Source organism: Manduca sexta, chromosome 23, assembly GCF_014839805.1.
Source record: "Manduca sexta isolate Smith_Timp_Sample1 chromosome 23, JHU_Msex_v1.0, whole genome shotgun sequence".
NCBI classification, from domain to species: Eukaryota; Metazoa; Arthropoda; class Insecta; order Lepidoptera; family Sphingidae; genus Manduca; species Manduca sexta.
Genome location: NC_051137.1, coordinates 14,288,036 through 14,304,724, shown reverse-complemented (window position 1 = coordinate 14,304,724; position 16,689 = coordinate 14,288,036). Strand labels below are relative to the sequence as shown.

The following is a 16,689-nucleotide window of genomic DNA, read 5'->3' as shown; positions in this document are numbered from 1 at the left end:
GCGGGCATGTGCCTGGTCCACGGCGCGGCGCTGCTGCAGCGCGTCACGCACAACGCGCTCGACGAGAGCTGCGCCGACGCGCTGCACCACCACCTCACGCACCACGAGCTGCAGGTCTGAACTCATTCTACTCTGACACACACGGAGGCGGGCATGTGCCTGGTCCACGGCGCGGCGCTGCTGCAGCGCGTCACGCACAACGCGCTCGACGAGAGCTGCGCCGACGCGCTGCACCACCACCTCACGCACCACGAGCTGCAGGTCTGAACTCATTCTACTCTGACACACACGGAGGCGGGCATGTGCCTGGTCCACGGCGCGGCGCTGCTGCAGCGCGTCACGCACAACGCGCTCGACGAGAGCTGCGCCGACGCGCTGCACCACCACCTCACGCACCACGAGCTGCAGGTCTGAACTCATTCTACTCTGACACACACGGAGGCGGGCATGTGCCTGGTCCACGGCGCGGCGCTGCTGCAGCGCGTCACGCACAACGCGCTCGACGAGAGCTGCGCCGACGCGCTGCACCACCACCTCACGCACCACGAGCTGCAGGTCTGAACTCATTCTACTCTGACACACACGGAGGCGGGCATGTGCCTGGTCCACGGCGCGGCGCTGCTGCAGCGCGTCACGCACAACGCGCTCGACGAGAGCTGCGCCGACGCGCTGCACCACCACCTCACGCACCACGAGCTGCAGGTCCCGTACCACGATAAACTAACATATCAAATAGCGGAACCCCGACAACATCCGACACTTCACAATTGTAAAATATAGGAAGATGTTTTAACATTGACTTTTCAGACGACCAACCCCTCAGTCCAACCCGTGACAATGAAGGTTGCAGAGTCTTCGAGACGTCGGAAAATATATATAACCGCGATAAAATCAGAAAAAAAGTCGATGAGACCTCGCGTTTGTGTAAAAAATTCAATATTATCACTACATCACGTCAGTGAAATTTTAAACCAATCTTTACTGATCTGAAGTTAGCCACTTCACACGCATGTATACTCATCAATATATTATCACTACGTCACGTCAGTGAAATTTTAAGCCAATCTTTACTGATCTGAAGTTAGCCACTTCACACGCATGTATACTCATCAATATATTATCACTACGTCACGTCAGTGAAATTTTAAGCCAATCTTTACTGATCTGAAGTTAGCCACTTCACACGCATGTATACTCATCAATATATTATCACTACGTCACGTCAGTGAAATTTTAAGCCAATCTTTACTGATCTGAAGTTAGCCACTTCACACGAACATCTATGTTACTCTCATCAATATAAATATGATTCAACTAATGACTAACTTCAGACTATAAATTTATATTATTATTATTTTTATCCAAATTAGAATAAATTATCTCTAGGCGCTGCTGGAACATGCAGCGAGCGAGCTGATGACAGCCGGCATGTACGAGACAGTGAACGAAGTGTACAAGGTCCTCATACCCATAGCGGAAGAGAACAGAGATTACAAGAAACTGGCCAACATTCACAGGTATAGTTCATGACCATTTGATATTGGAGTATATAGGGTTCTTATTTGTTAATTGTATGGTAGTCACAACCTTAGCGTATAAATTAAACTCAAGAATGGCAGTGTATAATTATATTCAAAGTTCCAGAGTACGTTAATACAGTGATGTACTTAGATGGTAATAGTAACAATTTAGTGGACGTACTGAGTTAACAAAGGTGCACGTCGCTTTAATATGGGAGGCGTGGTGTAACGCAGCATTCCGGCACAACTACAGACGTGCACTTATACAGCTGCGCAAGTGTGTGTCCCTACAGAGTACGCTTTTTTATTACGTTATTTGGGTTTAAAAACACTTAAATCGCCAATCCAATGTGATTTCAATTAGTCGATGCACCATCGTTCTTGTAAGTAATTGGTTAAATGGAAAGCTATCGATGTAAGTGCCTACGGTTTTGCCTTTATCAACTGTCAAGGAGCTGCATGCTATCACTGTTATATAGTTTAAAACAAATGTAATTCACTACCTTAGCACTAAGTGACCTAACTCATAAACGATACATTTTTAGATTTTATTAAAATATTACCTTCAAAAGCATGCTCTATAACCTTGTGACGAGGAAAAGACAAAATTGTGGAATAGAAACAGAAATTCTAACTTCAATGACCGCCCAATTCACTGCCTTCTATATTTTCTTCAAATCTTTTTTATTCATTTCCCGCAAATCGTGTTTTTGAGCTAGGTCACCTTAGTTCTAAAGGCACGGTATATTGAATGTGTGAATTTGTCGTGTAGCAAGTTAAACGAAGCGTTCACTCGCATCGAGCAGCTGCACGGCAAGCGCGTGTTCGGCACCTACTTCCGCGTGTCGTTCTACGGCGCGCGGTTCGGCGATCTGGACGGCGAACAGTTCATCTACAAGGAGCACGCGCTCACCAAGCTGCCGGAGATATTCAGCAGGCTCGAGGTGATGTACACCTTGTGCTATTGACATAAGAGCTAAATCTTTAGGAAGACATTGCTAGAGAAATTAATTTGCCCTTCCGTTTATATCGTAAGATAAAGGTGGATAAGAAGTCGCTGGAAACGATTTAATTCAGCAAGTACTAGAGAAACCCCAGAGTAGACCTTACTACGAGTTGTGATTATAGTACTATCTTGAGATTTTGACAATAGGCGAGGGTTTATAAGATAAAGATCCGTGTGTTTGAGAAAAAACAAAAGTGTTGAAAACCATTAAAACTCTATCGATGGTACTAAACCCTAACATGCATACTTTTGTAACTACCCTCCGCAGAACTTCTACGGGGCTCGTTTCGGCGCCGACAACGTGGTGATCATCAAGGACTCGAACACGGTGGACGCGAGCACGCTGGACCCGGACAAGGCGTACATACAGATCACGTACGTCGAGCCGTACTTCGAGCCGCACGAGCTGCGCAAGCGCGTCACGCACTACGAACGGAATTATAACATCAGTTAGTATTGAGTTGTTTTTTTTTTATATTTAAAATACAATAAAGTTATTGATGTTTCCTATAAAATATTGAATGAAAAGAGTGTCGTCATTTTGATATTTAGTGAATTTCTAGATATTGAGATATTTAAAAGCTTTTGGAGAATATGCATTCACCGAGGCTTTGGGGTTATATTTATCCAGCTACATTCAATATTGAAATGTCCAAAAACCGTCAAAGGAGATTGACTCCATTGCCTCTGTAGTACCTGAAATATCACAGAGGTATAATAATATATATGAAGCGGCGATAGCCTAGTTGGGTGTGGAACGGACTGCCAAGACGAATGTCCGCAGGTTCAAATCCCAAGGGCACCCACCTCTGACTTTTCTAAAAAAATCTGTGTGTATTCTTTGTGAATTTATCGTTAGCTTTAACGGTGAAAGAAAACATCGTGAGGAAACCTGCACATCTGAGAAGTTCTCTATAGGAATTTCGAAGGTGTGTGATGTCTACCAATCCGCACTAGGCCAGCGTGGTGGACTAATCCCTCTCAGTAGTAGAGGAGGCCCGTGCTCAACAGTTGGCAAGTATATAATACAGGGCCGATATTATTATAATAATATATAATGAATGTGGAACACGTATGTGTATGTGTGTGTGCAGAGCGGTTCATGTTCGCGACGCCGTTCACGGCGGACGGGCGCGCGCACGGCGACATCGGCGAGCAGTGCAAGCGCAAGACGCTGCTCACCACCGCGCACCACTTCCCGTACGTCAAGACGCGCATACAGGTACCTCTGCAACTACAACTAGGCACGACTGTCTACAGTACTCCTCTACTGTCATACACTCTCACGGATTTATTGAGTCTTATTAACACCTATTACTTAGATCTCTCGCACTATACACCCCTGAGGATCGATATCTCTGAATAAGTCTTGGTTGACATAATAATAATTATCGATAAAACCTGAAATCATATCGATATTTTTTTTGTAAAATCGATATTTCTCATAAAGTAATTTTAACGGAATTTTATACAGTTCTCATGTAACATTTCCAGGTGGTACAGAAGACACAAATAATCCTATCACCGATCGAAGTCGCCATTGAGGATATACAGAAAAAGGTAATACTTTGACTGATAAAAAGCAATATAGATAAACCCCCTTATTCATAGACGTTTTTTTTTTTTATCTAAGGACGAACTAAAACTGTGATAACAAGTCTGTTTCTCAGTGCTGACGACATGGCAGCCTCGCAGTGCGTAGACATAGGGCCGTTGTGATTGGCTAATATTGAGATACAACAATTAGATAAAAAACGTCTATGAATAAGGGCGTAAGTATCTACATCCAATCTACTTCATCGATTTAGATGCGATTCCCACCAGCATCAAAGAAGTGAATATACGGGGACTGCAAAACCACCGTCTCTCTGTCTATTCGCGCCGTCTTCTTGCACATACAGACATACAATGGCGATAATTGCATGCAAGTTTAACGTGCAAGTGTATCTACAGCAGTCACGTTACTGTTCCATTTTACTGGCATGTGTATCTCTGCCTTTACAGAACCTCTTGAGGATGGACTATGTATGACATAGTATTTGGAGGATTTAAATCGAAAATGATTGTTAGTCAAAATGCTTTGTGTCTTCCAGATAAATGAGCTGGCAGCGGCTACCAGCCAGGAGCCGGCCGACCCGAAGATGCTGCAGATGGTGGTCCAAGGATGCATCGGCACCACCGTCAACCAAGGACCGCTGGAATTGGCTCAGGTAAAACTGATGACACCTAGAGATATTAATTTTATTTTCAATACTGCAAATAACAATTGTATATGCATGCTGAACTGTTAATACTAGGAATATTAGTGTGATTCAATTTTATACACATCACGGCTTTATCCTTGAGGGATAGGCAAGGGTGGTACCGGAACACTAATTATCACCACGTGTGTTCCGTTCCATGATATGACAGAGCCTATCGCCATTTCGGATAAGATTTCAGATTCTGGGCTTATGCTGAACTTAAAACCCTAAATATGACTTTTCCCGACCCAGGATTTGATCCTTAGACTTGAGGGCAGTGGTGTCAATGCGCACGCAATACAACTGCGCCACTGAGACAGTTTATCAACTTTAGATCATTACTAAATTAAAGGCATGCAGAAATCCGTATGTTATTTGTATTCATACTGTTTTTTTGTTGACTTCTAGGTGTTTTTAGCTCCTGTGGCCGAGGGCACGCAACCACCCACGAGGTTAACTAACAAACTGCGACTCGCGTTCAAAGACTTCTCTAAGAAGTAAGTTGTCCGTTGAAATAGAAAACAAAATACGGTTTTCTATCAAGTGACGTTTGTATCATAAGTTTTCTACTGCTAAAGAATGTTCGAGTTATCTTACTTTAAAATATTTATCATTTATTATGTTGTATCAATTACCAATTTTGCACCACCCTCTATAGCTTTCAGAAGTATATATTATGAATATGCAAATAAAATTAATTTGTTATACAGCGCATCGGCTAAGCACAATATCATATTTTAAAAACGTATTCATCTCACATATTGATGTAACATTTTCCATCAGATGCCACGTAATGACTGACGTGCATTGTGTACAGATGCCAGGACGCGTTAAAGAAGAACAAGAACCTGATCGGCAGCGACCAGCGCGAGTACCAGCGCGAGCTCGAGCGCAACCTGCAACGGTTCTCCGAACGGCTCGCGCCGCTCATACAGGCCACGCCCTCGCACGTCGCGCAGCTCAGGTACACGCACGCACGCACACACACATGAAGATACACATGCATAGACTTCAACTTATACACTATTGATGCGCTTGTGTTCTCACAGGCCAGTATTTTACACAACCAATACACTTCTTCATACCTCATTTCTTTCAACTACTAAATGTCTCCAAACTTCAACCGCCACCTACATTTTAAAATATTGTTTCTGGTTAGTAGTTTGAAAAATATGTCTTTAAGAACCTCTGAGAAATGGTAAGCGACTAATATGAGTTTAGAACCCTTGAAAACTGGAATGCACACCTACCTGGCTTATAATTGTAACTTTTAATTTCATCGCACTAAGACTTATTTTTACGCGTTCTTATTAGTCGTTGAACAAAATTATTTATTTCATTGTATGTTTACAGCAACGGCCTGAGCAAGCACGACTACAAGTATCAAGCGTAGAGCGACCTGCCACCAGCGACCACATACCACCGTATACCACTTATGTACACGAAGGCGCGTCACATTCAAGTCCCACTCATTTCACTACTGCTGGGAACGAGCCTCAACTACTAGTGGATCATGAGCCATGCTTGTAGTTAATTTTCAAAGCACATAGATATATGTTCCGTGGTATGTAGGTTCAGTTATAGATAAATAGTTCTTCAACAGAGGCATCATTCTCTATGACAGTGTGAATTCTTAACGTGGCTGTATAGTCTTGATTAGCTTGGAATGGTATACAATATGCCCATTTCAATAGTCATAAACATATGAGTTTGTAATGTGTTTGTTATGGACTGTAGCATGGCATATAGAGTTAGCATCCACTACGAATTGGTAAATTTTTAAAGAACTGTTCCCTTGTAGAATTAAGACAATCTTTACGTTTTAGGATCTACGGGCATTGAAAAATAACTTCTTGTTTAATTATTCGGATATAGATACAATATAAAAATAGTATAATATTCGAATAATATAAAGCAGAAGTTTGAACATAAAATCCTATAAGGTTGTGTATCCATTAGTTTAGACTATCGATTTTGATGTGGCTTTCATTCTTCGATTTTTATTATCTTCTTAATTCTTTAAGGTAAGTGTAAAATACGTTAATATTTCGCCCGTAGTAATTTACAGTATAATGAGTGTGGCGCGTTTTATCATCGTTTTCAATAAATGGTCTCAAATCCTTTTTTTCATTCATCGCTTCATTATTCATGGTTTCTTTTCGGAATGGGATCGAAAATTATGATTGAGGTTTATTGAAAACGAAAAAGAATATCGACACCGATTCTTCTGTACCTCAAAAGCGAAGAAAATTATACGCCAAAGAAATTTTAAAGATTAGGCGAAGATACTAATCTGGAAAAGTTTAACATTCGGATTTATTTAGGGTTCTATTTTAACTTAATATTTTAAAAAAAATGCTTTAGAATATTCTAGCAATATGTTTAATCAATGTAAAGTGATTTACAATTCACGATACAAATTTGTTCAAGAGTTGCATTTATATAGCTTCTTTTGTTTCTAGCAATTTTGATGTTTTCGGAAGGAAAGTTATTATATTTATTGAGTAGATGGCAAGTAACAAGCTGTAGTGGCAGTTGACCCATCGCAAAAACCTGTTATAATATGATCGTGGTAAGATATCTTTTTTATTTATTTATTTATCTTTTATATCCGCCCGCATAGCGACCACCGTACACTAGGTGTTACATCCCGCCATAGTGGCCCACGTAAGTGTGTCGCGTTCCGGAATCAGCTTGTGTATATTCGGTTCCAACAGGCCGGCATAATTGTGTCGACTGCCGAGGGATAATCAGCTCTCGTCAGTCGACTTTCTGTTGAACCTCACTCCACTTACCATCAGGTGCAGTGTTTGTATATAAAAAATTATATAATTGTTCGCAAGATTCTGTACTTTTAGTCATAAATTAAAAAACTTTAACTATCAAAACAAAACCTTCCCAAATAAGTAAACAAGAAACAAACATACTGTGGATATAATAATTTTGTTTGGGGATCTTGCCACTGCAGTTGCTAAGACGTCGAATAGACATTTGTAATGTATTTTATAATTTTAGATAATATTCTTATGAATGCTTATAATTTATTTAGGGACCACGAAATAAACTAGATGTTATCTCTGTTCCGCAACGGCTGTGCCGATTTAGAACTTCTATAATCAAATCTCTATATTTTGCAGTCAAGGCATTTGTGGCAAAAAGAACTACCCAAATATTTTACTATTTATTGTCGTATTTTGTATATTTTGGTATATTAGCCTTTTAAGCTGGCTTGCACAACCTCTCACAAATATGAATAACACTAAATATGTTTTAATCATATTGTTGTCTTCGTCAACTCTTAATGTATGACAGTGACAGCACGAAGTTTTAAATGTTTAGCGCAAAACATATTTAGTAAGTCGTTGTGCAATCCAGCCTTAATGTAATAAGTGACTATTCATGCAATAAAAATTTAATCAGTGCAATTAGTTCAAGTTTCTGATCATTCCAACTCAAACCTTACATTTGATTATAAATTAAAATTTTCTATAACTCAATATAATCAGTATTCTTTTATATTCATAAGTGTGTTTGTGTTGAATGTGTAGGATTTTGTCGCTCATGATGGGCAGTATTTTTTTTACATTTAAACTAGAATAGTCTTATAAACATCTTTTGTCGCATTATAGGAATAAAATGAGATGTATTTAATATTACTACCACCTTAGGCCACAGTTCATGGCAAAATTCTAAAATTTAAAGGCCATATCTGCCTTGTCACAACGCTATTTTTCAAATAGTGTAATGTGACTAACGGCTGGCTGATAATATAATTTTAATAATCGGGCGAACTTAAAAATACAGATCCATGGAGTTAATATGTACTACGTACACCTGGAGAGCTGACTGATGCCGGAAAAACGGTCTCGAAAGAGAATACTTTTTGGTAGCTGTGTCCTTGTCTAATATGGTGACAATGAAACATTAAAATATAGGACAAAATTATTTATTGTTATATAGATTAGACTTACCGTTTTAATTATAAATGCGATAAAATTTGCTATTGAGTATTTCCGTAGGTAGAGGCCCAGGTATAACGTGTATATTAATAGTATTAACTTAGTGCAAAGAGTTTTTTTTTTTTTTCTATTTTTAATTAGGGGCTTTTATCCAAAGGTGGCATGTCAGTCCCATCGTATGTGCAAAGAGTTACAGAGTAGCGCTCAATTTTGCGGCAGCGCAACATACACGACGGGTCGTCCACAGGACCGGTGAAACAAGACAAGTAGCAGTAGAAAATACGGAAGCTTTTTATCTATAAAAGATTTCTAAATCTGTAACCAATATTTTAGGAAATAAAACACAATGGGTAACCAATATATAATATTTATTGCTTGATTCTTCTTTTTTGTTTTTTTTATTGGGCGGTTCACCAGAAATTTCTACATCATCCTGTTTACTAGAAGGTCCTCTTCGTTCATAAGAAGTTCCTACTACTGTGATATGACTAGAAGATGAAGTATGTACAAAACATACTCCTTTCAACTTTTGAATACGCAGAACTGTAATTTTGTTGCTTTGTGGAACTATCTGTAACATAACACTAACTTTAGATATGGAAAAAAATTACGTACTATTTTCTTGAGAAGGTTGTACAAATTATGATATTATAAGGTTTGACAAATGGATATAACAAAATTATAAGCATTCGATTATATGAATTTGACTAAGATTAACTTAAGATTCATAATATAAAATGCATAGAAACATGAGACATCCCTTGAGCTAAATTGTATGATGTACAGAATAGTAACTTGTGCATTCGCAACATATTAGATTTATAATATATGAAAGTTTTGGTTTATAATATATGTATGTTAACACAAAATACTACCTTAGGCCATACTGGAAGGAACTGCTTGTGGCTTTAACTTATTCTTAGCTACTGTTAAATACGCATCATCAGTAAAATGTAAGCTACAAACACATGCAGTTTTTGTCACATTAGTGTCAAGGTTCATGGCATCAACCCACAAGGCCCTCCACTCTTTATTAACTGGAATCCTGAAAAAAGAACGCGCAATTTAGACTATAATATTATAACTAGTAATGATGCATAGTTTACGTGTTAAGACACACTTTGTGAGAAATTAATCCAGACAGCAAATGTTAATTTATTAATAAATATGGTGTTTACTGCATTCGCATCTTTAGATGACATAGCAATGCTATATATTTGTCTATAGCATGAATGGGCCGATAAGGTGAAGTGACAGTTTGCTGTTAAGAAAATTAAGTACAAAAATCATTGAGCTGACATATTTTAGTGTAATAAATACATCACGTGACGATTCTTATAAAGACATTGCAAAATTTTAATTTTTTTACCCTTTACTTCTCATATCAAACATTATATAAGCAAAGATAATAGGATAATCTTATCCCACTATATAAAAAATATGGTTATACTATTCACAATTTACCAATAAAACTTACCTATGAAAGGATATTCCACAACCTGGATAGGATTCTTGCTTACATCCTCTTACAACACAAGTATTCACCATAATTACGCAGTACCTTCTACGATTTAAAAAAAAAGCTAGCTTAAAAGTTATTCAATCCTTCTTTATCGTCAAACCACAAATGTAAACAAACGCCATTTTGTTCAATAGAATTCATTCATTTTTTCAGTACACGGTGTTGCCGAAACGTAAACTACAATAACTTCTACTATACGACTGCTATAATAATTCCATTTATTAAATTTGTAACATAATAAAATATAGGATCTAAGGATTTAAGCAGACAATATTATTTTATTTTATTTTTTATTACTGTTGCCTTATATAGATTTTTTATTTATGTACTAATACTGCCATTAATATGATTAATTTAGAAGGCAATGAACGTTGGCAACATGTGCGAGAGGGACACGGCTACCAAAAAGTGATTCTCTTTCGAGACCGTTTTTGCCTTACATCTATTGCTAATGCAAAATGAACTTTACGTTATAGGCATAAAATATCTTTTCAGTATTAATGTCAAACGTAGTAAGCTCTCCAGGTACATATTAACTCCATGTACAGATCTGTTAGGTCTGGTTAACAACCAACGTTAGCAATTAGAGCATAACAGCTTGGTTGCATTTGAATACAGCATTCTTCATTTCTATAACAAACATTTGAGTGCTAATATTGAAACTTTGCAAACAAGTATTCTAGTTATATCCTATAAGGCTAGCGTGGGCTGAAAACGATCAAAACAAAATTGTAACTCGTAATCAATCGATTTTACAATTTCGTACGAATGGTGCGAAATGTAACGATGTAATCATTAAATAAAACTCCGATACTATTTACGAAAATTTTATTTTACCTAATATTAAACACGATACGTCATACGCGGACCGTTCCTCGTCTCAGAACAAAAATATAACCTTCCATTGCACAAGGCAGGTCGGAGAGTTTGTTTACGGACAAACTCGCCCTAATAAAACTATCTTAAGATACAGCCTAACAAATTATCTTGTGCTACGTAAACAAGATTCAGTACAATTACAGTTTGCGTTAACTTTGCCCCTCTGATGTCATTAGCAGTTATTGTCGATAACTATGACAGCCGGCACGAGACGTCGAGGGAGGAACTTCAGAGCGGCATAGTTTATCGCGAACTTGAATGTATTACAAATAATGCAGTTTAGTTTGACGTCTGGGCTTTCGGTTACAAAGTGATACGCGCATACATATTTAGTAATAACAAATACATTAACAAATATAGATAGTACTTTCCACCATATATTATGCATGTTAGAAACTTGTCCGAATTAAAACTTACGCCGTGGTGACGTATTCTCATTTGTAGAACAAAGCAAAATTATACAACTAATGTTAATTAAGATAATGATTAGGCGTGTTGTCAACATGTTTTTGGTAACGCAAACACTATGGAATACATTACAAAAAACTTATTCAAATGTGCAAAGCCAGTTATATTATATAACTTCTTTATATGTATTATGGCTTCCACCGTGCACTGGTTTCGCCATATAAGAATTGGAATAGCAGGTTTAACCATTAAATACGAATTTCAAGAAACTAATAAGTTCATTATAGTCTCTATATTGTCTTTTTTCTATGAATAGTAGACATTAAATAGCTGCAATATGCTTTGTGTAGTCCACTGTACCCTCTGTAACTATAAAACTGAGAACATATGCAACTTATTGAATTTACTTACAAATTATGTTTTACAAATGAGTTTTATAATCTTCCATTAAAATCGACCTTTTATAAAGTACAGATCATTTCCAGATCATTTTATTTTCAATCCAACGCAAGAATGACCAATCGGTTATGACATGCTAACAAATGTCTTTGTTATTGAAAATGAGTGCAAATAATCCAATCTAAAGTTTATTTATGTTCAAACAGTAAACTGTCATTTGTTACAACTCAGTCTACCTCTTAGTGAATAAAGATGGATATGTTTACATACAAAGACCCAACATTTTTCACATCTTACTTGTGAAAATTACACTACTTATTAAGCAAAGCAGAAAATTAAAAATATATGTCAATGCTTGTAAAAAGAGCTGCAAATGTAAGACCACCACTGTAAGACACGTTATGCATTAGTTTACGTAGATCACGTCAATATTTGCCTGTAACCATAACATAAATTTAACAATCACTCATTGCTCTATCGACGACGCTCGAGTACATACGGTAAAATTATGCTAAAATTGACACTATTTTTAAAGACCAAATCCACTCAGCTTCAACTCGACTACAATAAAGGTGAAAAGTTGGACGACATTCTTGTAGAATGGTCTAAATGTAGTCAACATATTGGTCTAAATGTAGTCTTGTGGATACTGAGAGGGATTGTTAATGTAAATAACAATTAAACTACGAGATGAGTCGGCCTTAAGGCGCTTGAACTGTGAAATCATTGTAAGATCAACGCTCACCACTAAATCTAACGGTTTTATTCATAAAGTAATGGCCAATTAAAGGAACATCCACCTATCTAAACCCTGTGGTATTATATATTAGCGGTTCAATAAACTCTAATGAATGATTTGTATTAGAAAAATATCATTTGAAACTTAACACTGTGTTACCTCAGGGTGTCTAAGAAGGCAACTCTGACGCTATAAATTATATTATGTGCCTAACCTAACAAATTCAGTTGTTATAATTAAGTTATAAAAATACTTAATATTAGTTTCATATGCTTGTATTCATAACCTAAGCGACCTACTTTAAACACCCGAGTTTAACGCACTGATTTCAGCACCAAATCAATTATCAACATAGCAGCCCGCGACACGTCAGGTATTGTTGCATGCGGTCAACACGAATTGTATTCTTCAGATTGACAAATACTCGGTATGTTTTGTCGTACTGCTATCCAGTTTTACAAGCTGAACACGTGCCGTCGCATTAGTGTCGTACTTCCTAGAACAAATGCGCCGCAATAAACAGTACCTAACGTGGTATACCTAAACTCGAGACTCGCTGCAACTGATGGACAGCACGCATTTCATGAAACCCGAATACATAAGGTCCACAGGTCTGACGCTGAGCTGCATTTCTCGCTCGAAAAAACAAAACCATTATCATAACTATAATCATTTACTTAAATTTTAAGCATTGTACCAATTTGCTTCACAATATATTTATCTTAATGTCTAGTATATTAGTATAACTTTACCGATGTAGGTCGCGCGGCCGACCTCACACACACGGAACGCGTAGAATCCAGTCGTCACAGAAATGCACCAGTACCTCTCGCACAGTAACCTAACTTGCACAATCACTCCGTTTCAGAAGGGGTGTGCCACGTTAATCGCTCCTCGTAGAAAGCGATCACCTGGAATGAATATAAGAAAATGAATGTAAGAGATTCTGTCTCTTACTATAAACTATTCTGCAAAATATTTTTTATATAGTTACATACACGTAAGTATGTACATCCCAAAGTTTGTTATAACTATAACTAGACTCAGATGGGTGGGAGATGACATCATGGGTGTATTTGTTGTTCCCTTTCCTACCTCTCTAAGTATAGAATATTGTGTACCTGATAAAACATTCTTTATTATGGCATCCTTTTTATTTTTTACGATTAGATTTATATTAAATACTAATTCGATAAATCATATTGATTAAAAGATTTTTTAGACCTCAATTTTTCTGAGTTGATTTAAGAGATTTCAATCAGATTCGATTCTAAACTCGATCTTTTTCGGACAGAAACGCCATCCCTAATATTTATCTCACCTGTTGTGGACATTTGACATTGGCTACTTTGGCTGGCACGAGTTCCGCTTCATCTGAATCAGCCCATTTTACCAGGAACATCAGCTCCCCTGTCGCGTCGGACGCACCTGTAATTACACAGGACATTTAATTAAATATTATGCATTTCTTGGTAGTATGTGAAACATTATTGGAACACATTTATAGAATTTTTCAATCTAGTCTAGAATTTCATATTTTTATCAAATTCAAAATCACTTAGTAAAAACATAAATAAGGCACAAAATACTTGTCAGTGTCATTTATAAAAATTGATTACAATGCATAACTTTAAAATTAAAAAGATATATCCCCATAATATAAAAAAATATATATAACTTAAATGATGTTGCAGTTGGTTAAACATGCTACAGTAGTTTACCAATAATTTTCTCAGCCTTGAGTCCCTTGTCAAATCCGGACTTGCTCTTCTCTTCCTTGCGTTCCCGTTTGCTCTCTTTGTGCTCGTCGACTGAGGAGACGCTGGTGGCGCGGCCCTTGCGCCCCGAGCTGGTGTCCTCGCTGGAGTCACGCACGCGCTTCTTACCTCGGTCCTCGGGCTTCTTCGATGTTTTTGACTGTAATTCAACAATTCATATACTTAATACTGTGTGTATTGTATTTTTAATATAATTTATATTGTGGTTACTTTATGATGATATGTTATGATATATTATGGCCACCTAATGGTAAGTGGTCAAGGCTAATGAATCTGAAAAATAATCATGAGAGTCTAACATGCCTTTCAAATGACAGGTTATGGAAGAGGGAAGAGATGAAAGTTTATAAATGATGATCATTGTAAAAGACAATTCTACACTACAAAAATGATCATTCTTATAGTGATTTGTATCAGACTTCACTACACATTCTAAAGTTAAATAAAATTCGGCAATACCTCCTTCTCTTTCCTGGCCTCTTCAAATGTCTTAATGAGTTCCTCACAGTCTAGGTTCTCCACGGGCTCCCAAGTACTCTCCTCTTCCTTATAGCCTTTCCATTTGAGTAAATATTGGATCTAGAATATACATGAAAATGGTGGAATAATATTAACTGTGTTAAAGGAAAGAAGTGGATGAAGGCCCATATTATGTAGCAGCACAGTATATTAATTATAACTTTGATTTGTGTTGTCTCCCGTGTGAAAGTCTTGGGATAAAAATCCCGTTATATATTTTCCCAGAATAATAAGTAGCCTATATCTTCCTTAGTATCTCAAACTATCTCCATACCCAATTTCATCAAAGTTCCTTAGGTAGATTTTGAGTTTATCACATTCAGACAGGCACAGAGATGAATTTGTTTTATGATATAGCTTATAGCCTTCCTTGATAAAGGGGCTATCCAACACTATAAGATTTTTTCAACCAGTAGTTCCAGAGATAACTGCATTCAAACAAACTCTTCAGCTTTTTATAATAAGTATAGATAATAAACTAAATAATTAATTAGAGGATAAAACACATAACTACACAAAATATGTGCATAATCTGCATATTTTTGTTTAATTCCCGCTATGTAACTAAAAACCTCTCATCATAAAACAACATGAGAAAACATATTTTTATACCATTGTGTTTGTGATGTATTGTTCTTCATCTGTTATGACTAAGGTACACTATCAATTAGCAAGCAAGGCTTAATGAATACAAGACAAAAAGATGGCTATCTGACTTGAATTCAACAGCCCCCACAGCTTAGGAGTAGGCAATTTTATTTTTATCTACTTCTTGTATTGGTTTATATCAAGTAGGTAGAGAAAAATGTTATTAACATACATTTATCAAAAAAATCATAGCATTCAAAATTGTTGCAAAATAAAAAAAAGCGGAATTTTATATTTATAATATGCTATACATTGGTTCCGTAAATTTATAACCTCAAGGTTTTGTATTTTGTAGTACAAAATAAGTGCATACGGATAGCTAATGAAAACTATTAAAATAATGTTCCGTAAATTAACACACAATGAAATTGGCGGGAGACTCCTCCCATAACGTGAAGCACCCGGCAAAACCTGGAAGCATTCCAGGTACCAGATAACCCTGCTGGCGATTGCCGGTCGGTTTACCTATTGATTCTATAGAACATCAAGCGACAACAAACAACATAACGATACAAGGAAACAGAATAATCACGTAAAACTATAGAAAAATGCTATTATGTACAATTTGTAACCAGAAACTTTAAATTTAAAATACAAACCTTTCCCTTGACAGTGCGTTTGTCCAGAACTTTCTCAACGACGTACTCTTCCTCGGTAGAGCCATCACTGGCGTCAGTTTTTTTATCTTTCTTGCCCATTTTATGTAGAATTAACAAGAATTTGGAATGCACGCCCGACGCAGCGTCCTTCTGAAAAACCACCAAAATGGCGCGGCACAAAATAAATATGGCGGGTAGAGGGTTACTAGCGTTGGATTTGTAATAATTCAGCTCAACATTTTTAAAAAATACTGTTATTATTCATGGTCTTTCCATTGGTCTTTCCCAGGAAAATATAGAAAATTCAAAAGTGCATGTATACTTGATATTTTGCAAACTGTAGCATTCATATAACAGAATTTTAGAAAATAAACATAATATGACTTGTTTGACGGCAATAATTTTTATTAGAAAGTACCATACTATACCTAGCTTATATCCACCACTCTAACTCCTATAAGCTAGGGGTG

General features: G+C 37.1%; 2 protein-coding genes across 2 annotated transcripts in view; one reads left to right on the top strand and one right to left on the bottom strand.

Annotated features, from left to right (window-relative positions):
- Nucleotides 1-9,235, top strand: part of LOC115445977 (dedicator of cytokinesis protein 7) — a 47,563-nt gene extending 38,328 nt beyond the window's left edge. The window contains 9 exon segments of the mRNA XM_037441705.1: nt 1,387-1,517; nt 2,293-2,464; nt 2,795-2,975; nt 3,621-3,748; nt 4,021-4,086; nt 4,620-4,736; nt 5,178-5,266; nt 5,587-5,733; nt 6,123-9,235. Coding sequence (XP_037297602.1) covers nt 1,387-1,517; nt 2,293-2,464; nt 2,795-2,975; nt 3,621-3,748; nt 4,021-4,086; nt 4,620-4,736; nt 5,178-5,266; nt 5,587-5,733; nt 6,123-6,162 — 1,071 coding nt within the window. The 3' untranslated portion in view covers nt 6,163-9,235.
- A 1,828-nt stretch (nt 9,236-11,063) lies between these two features.
- On the bottom strand, nt 11,064-16,445 carry LOC115450618 (chromobox protein homolog 5). The gene is made up of 5 exons (XM_030178675.2): nt 16,220-16,445; nt 14,913-15,032; nt 14,397-14,592; nt 13,997-14,103; nt 11,064-13,586 (listed from the first exon to the last, which is right to left on the bottom strand). Exons 1-5 carry the CDS (start codon nt 16,316-16,318, stop codon nt 13,530-13,532), a joined length of 579 nt encoding a protein of 192 aa, XP_030034535.1. The 5' UTR covers nt 16,319-16,445; the 3' UTR covers nt 11,064-13,529.
- Between the last annotated feature and the right edge of the window lie 244 nt (nt 16,446-16,689).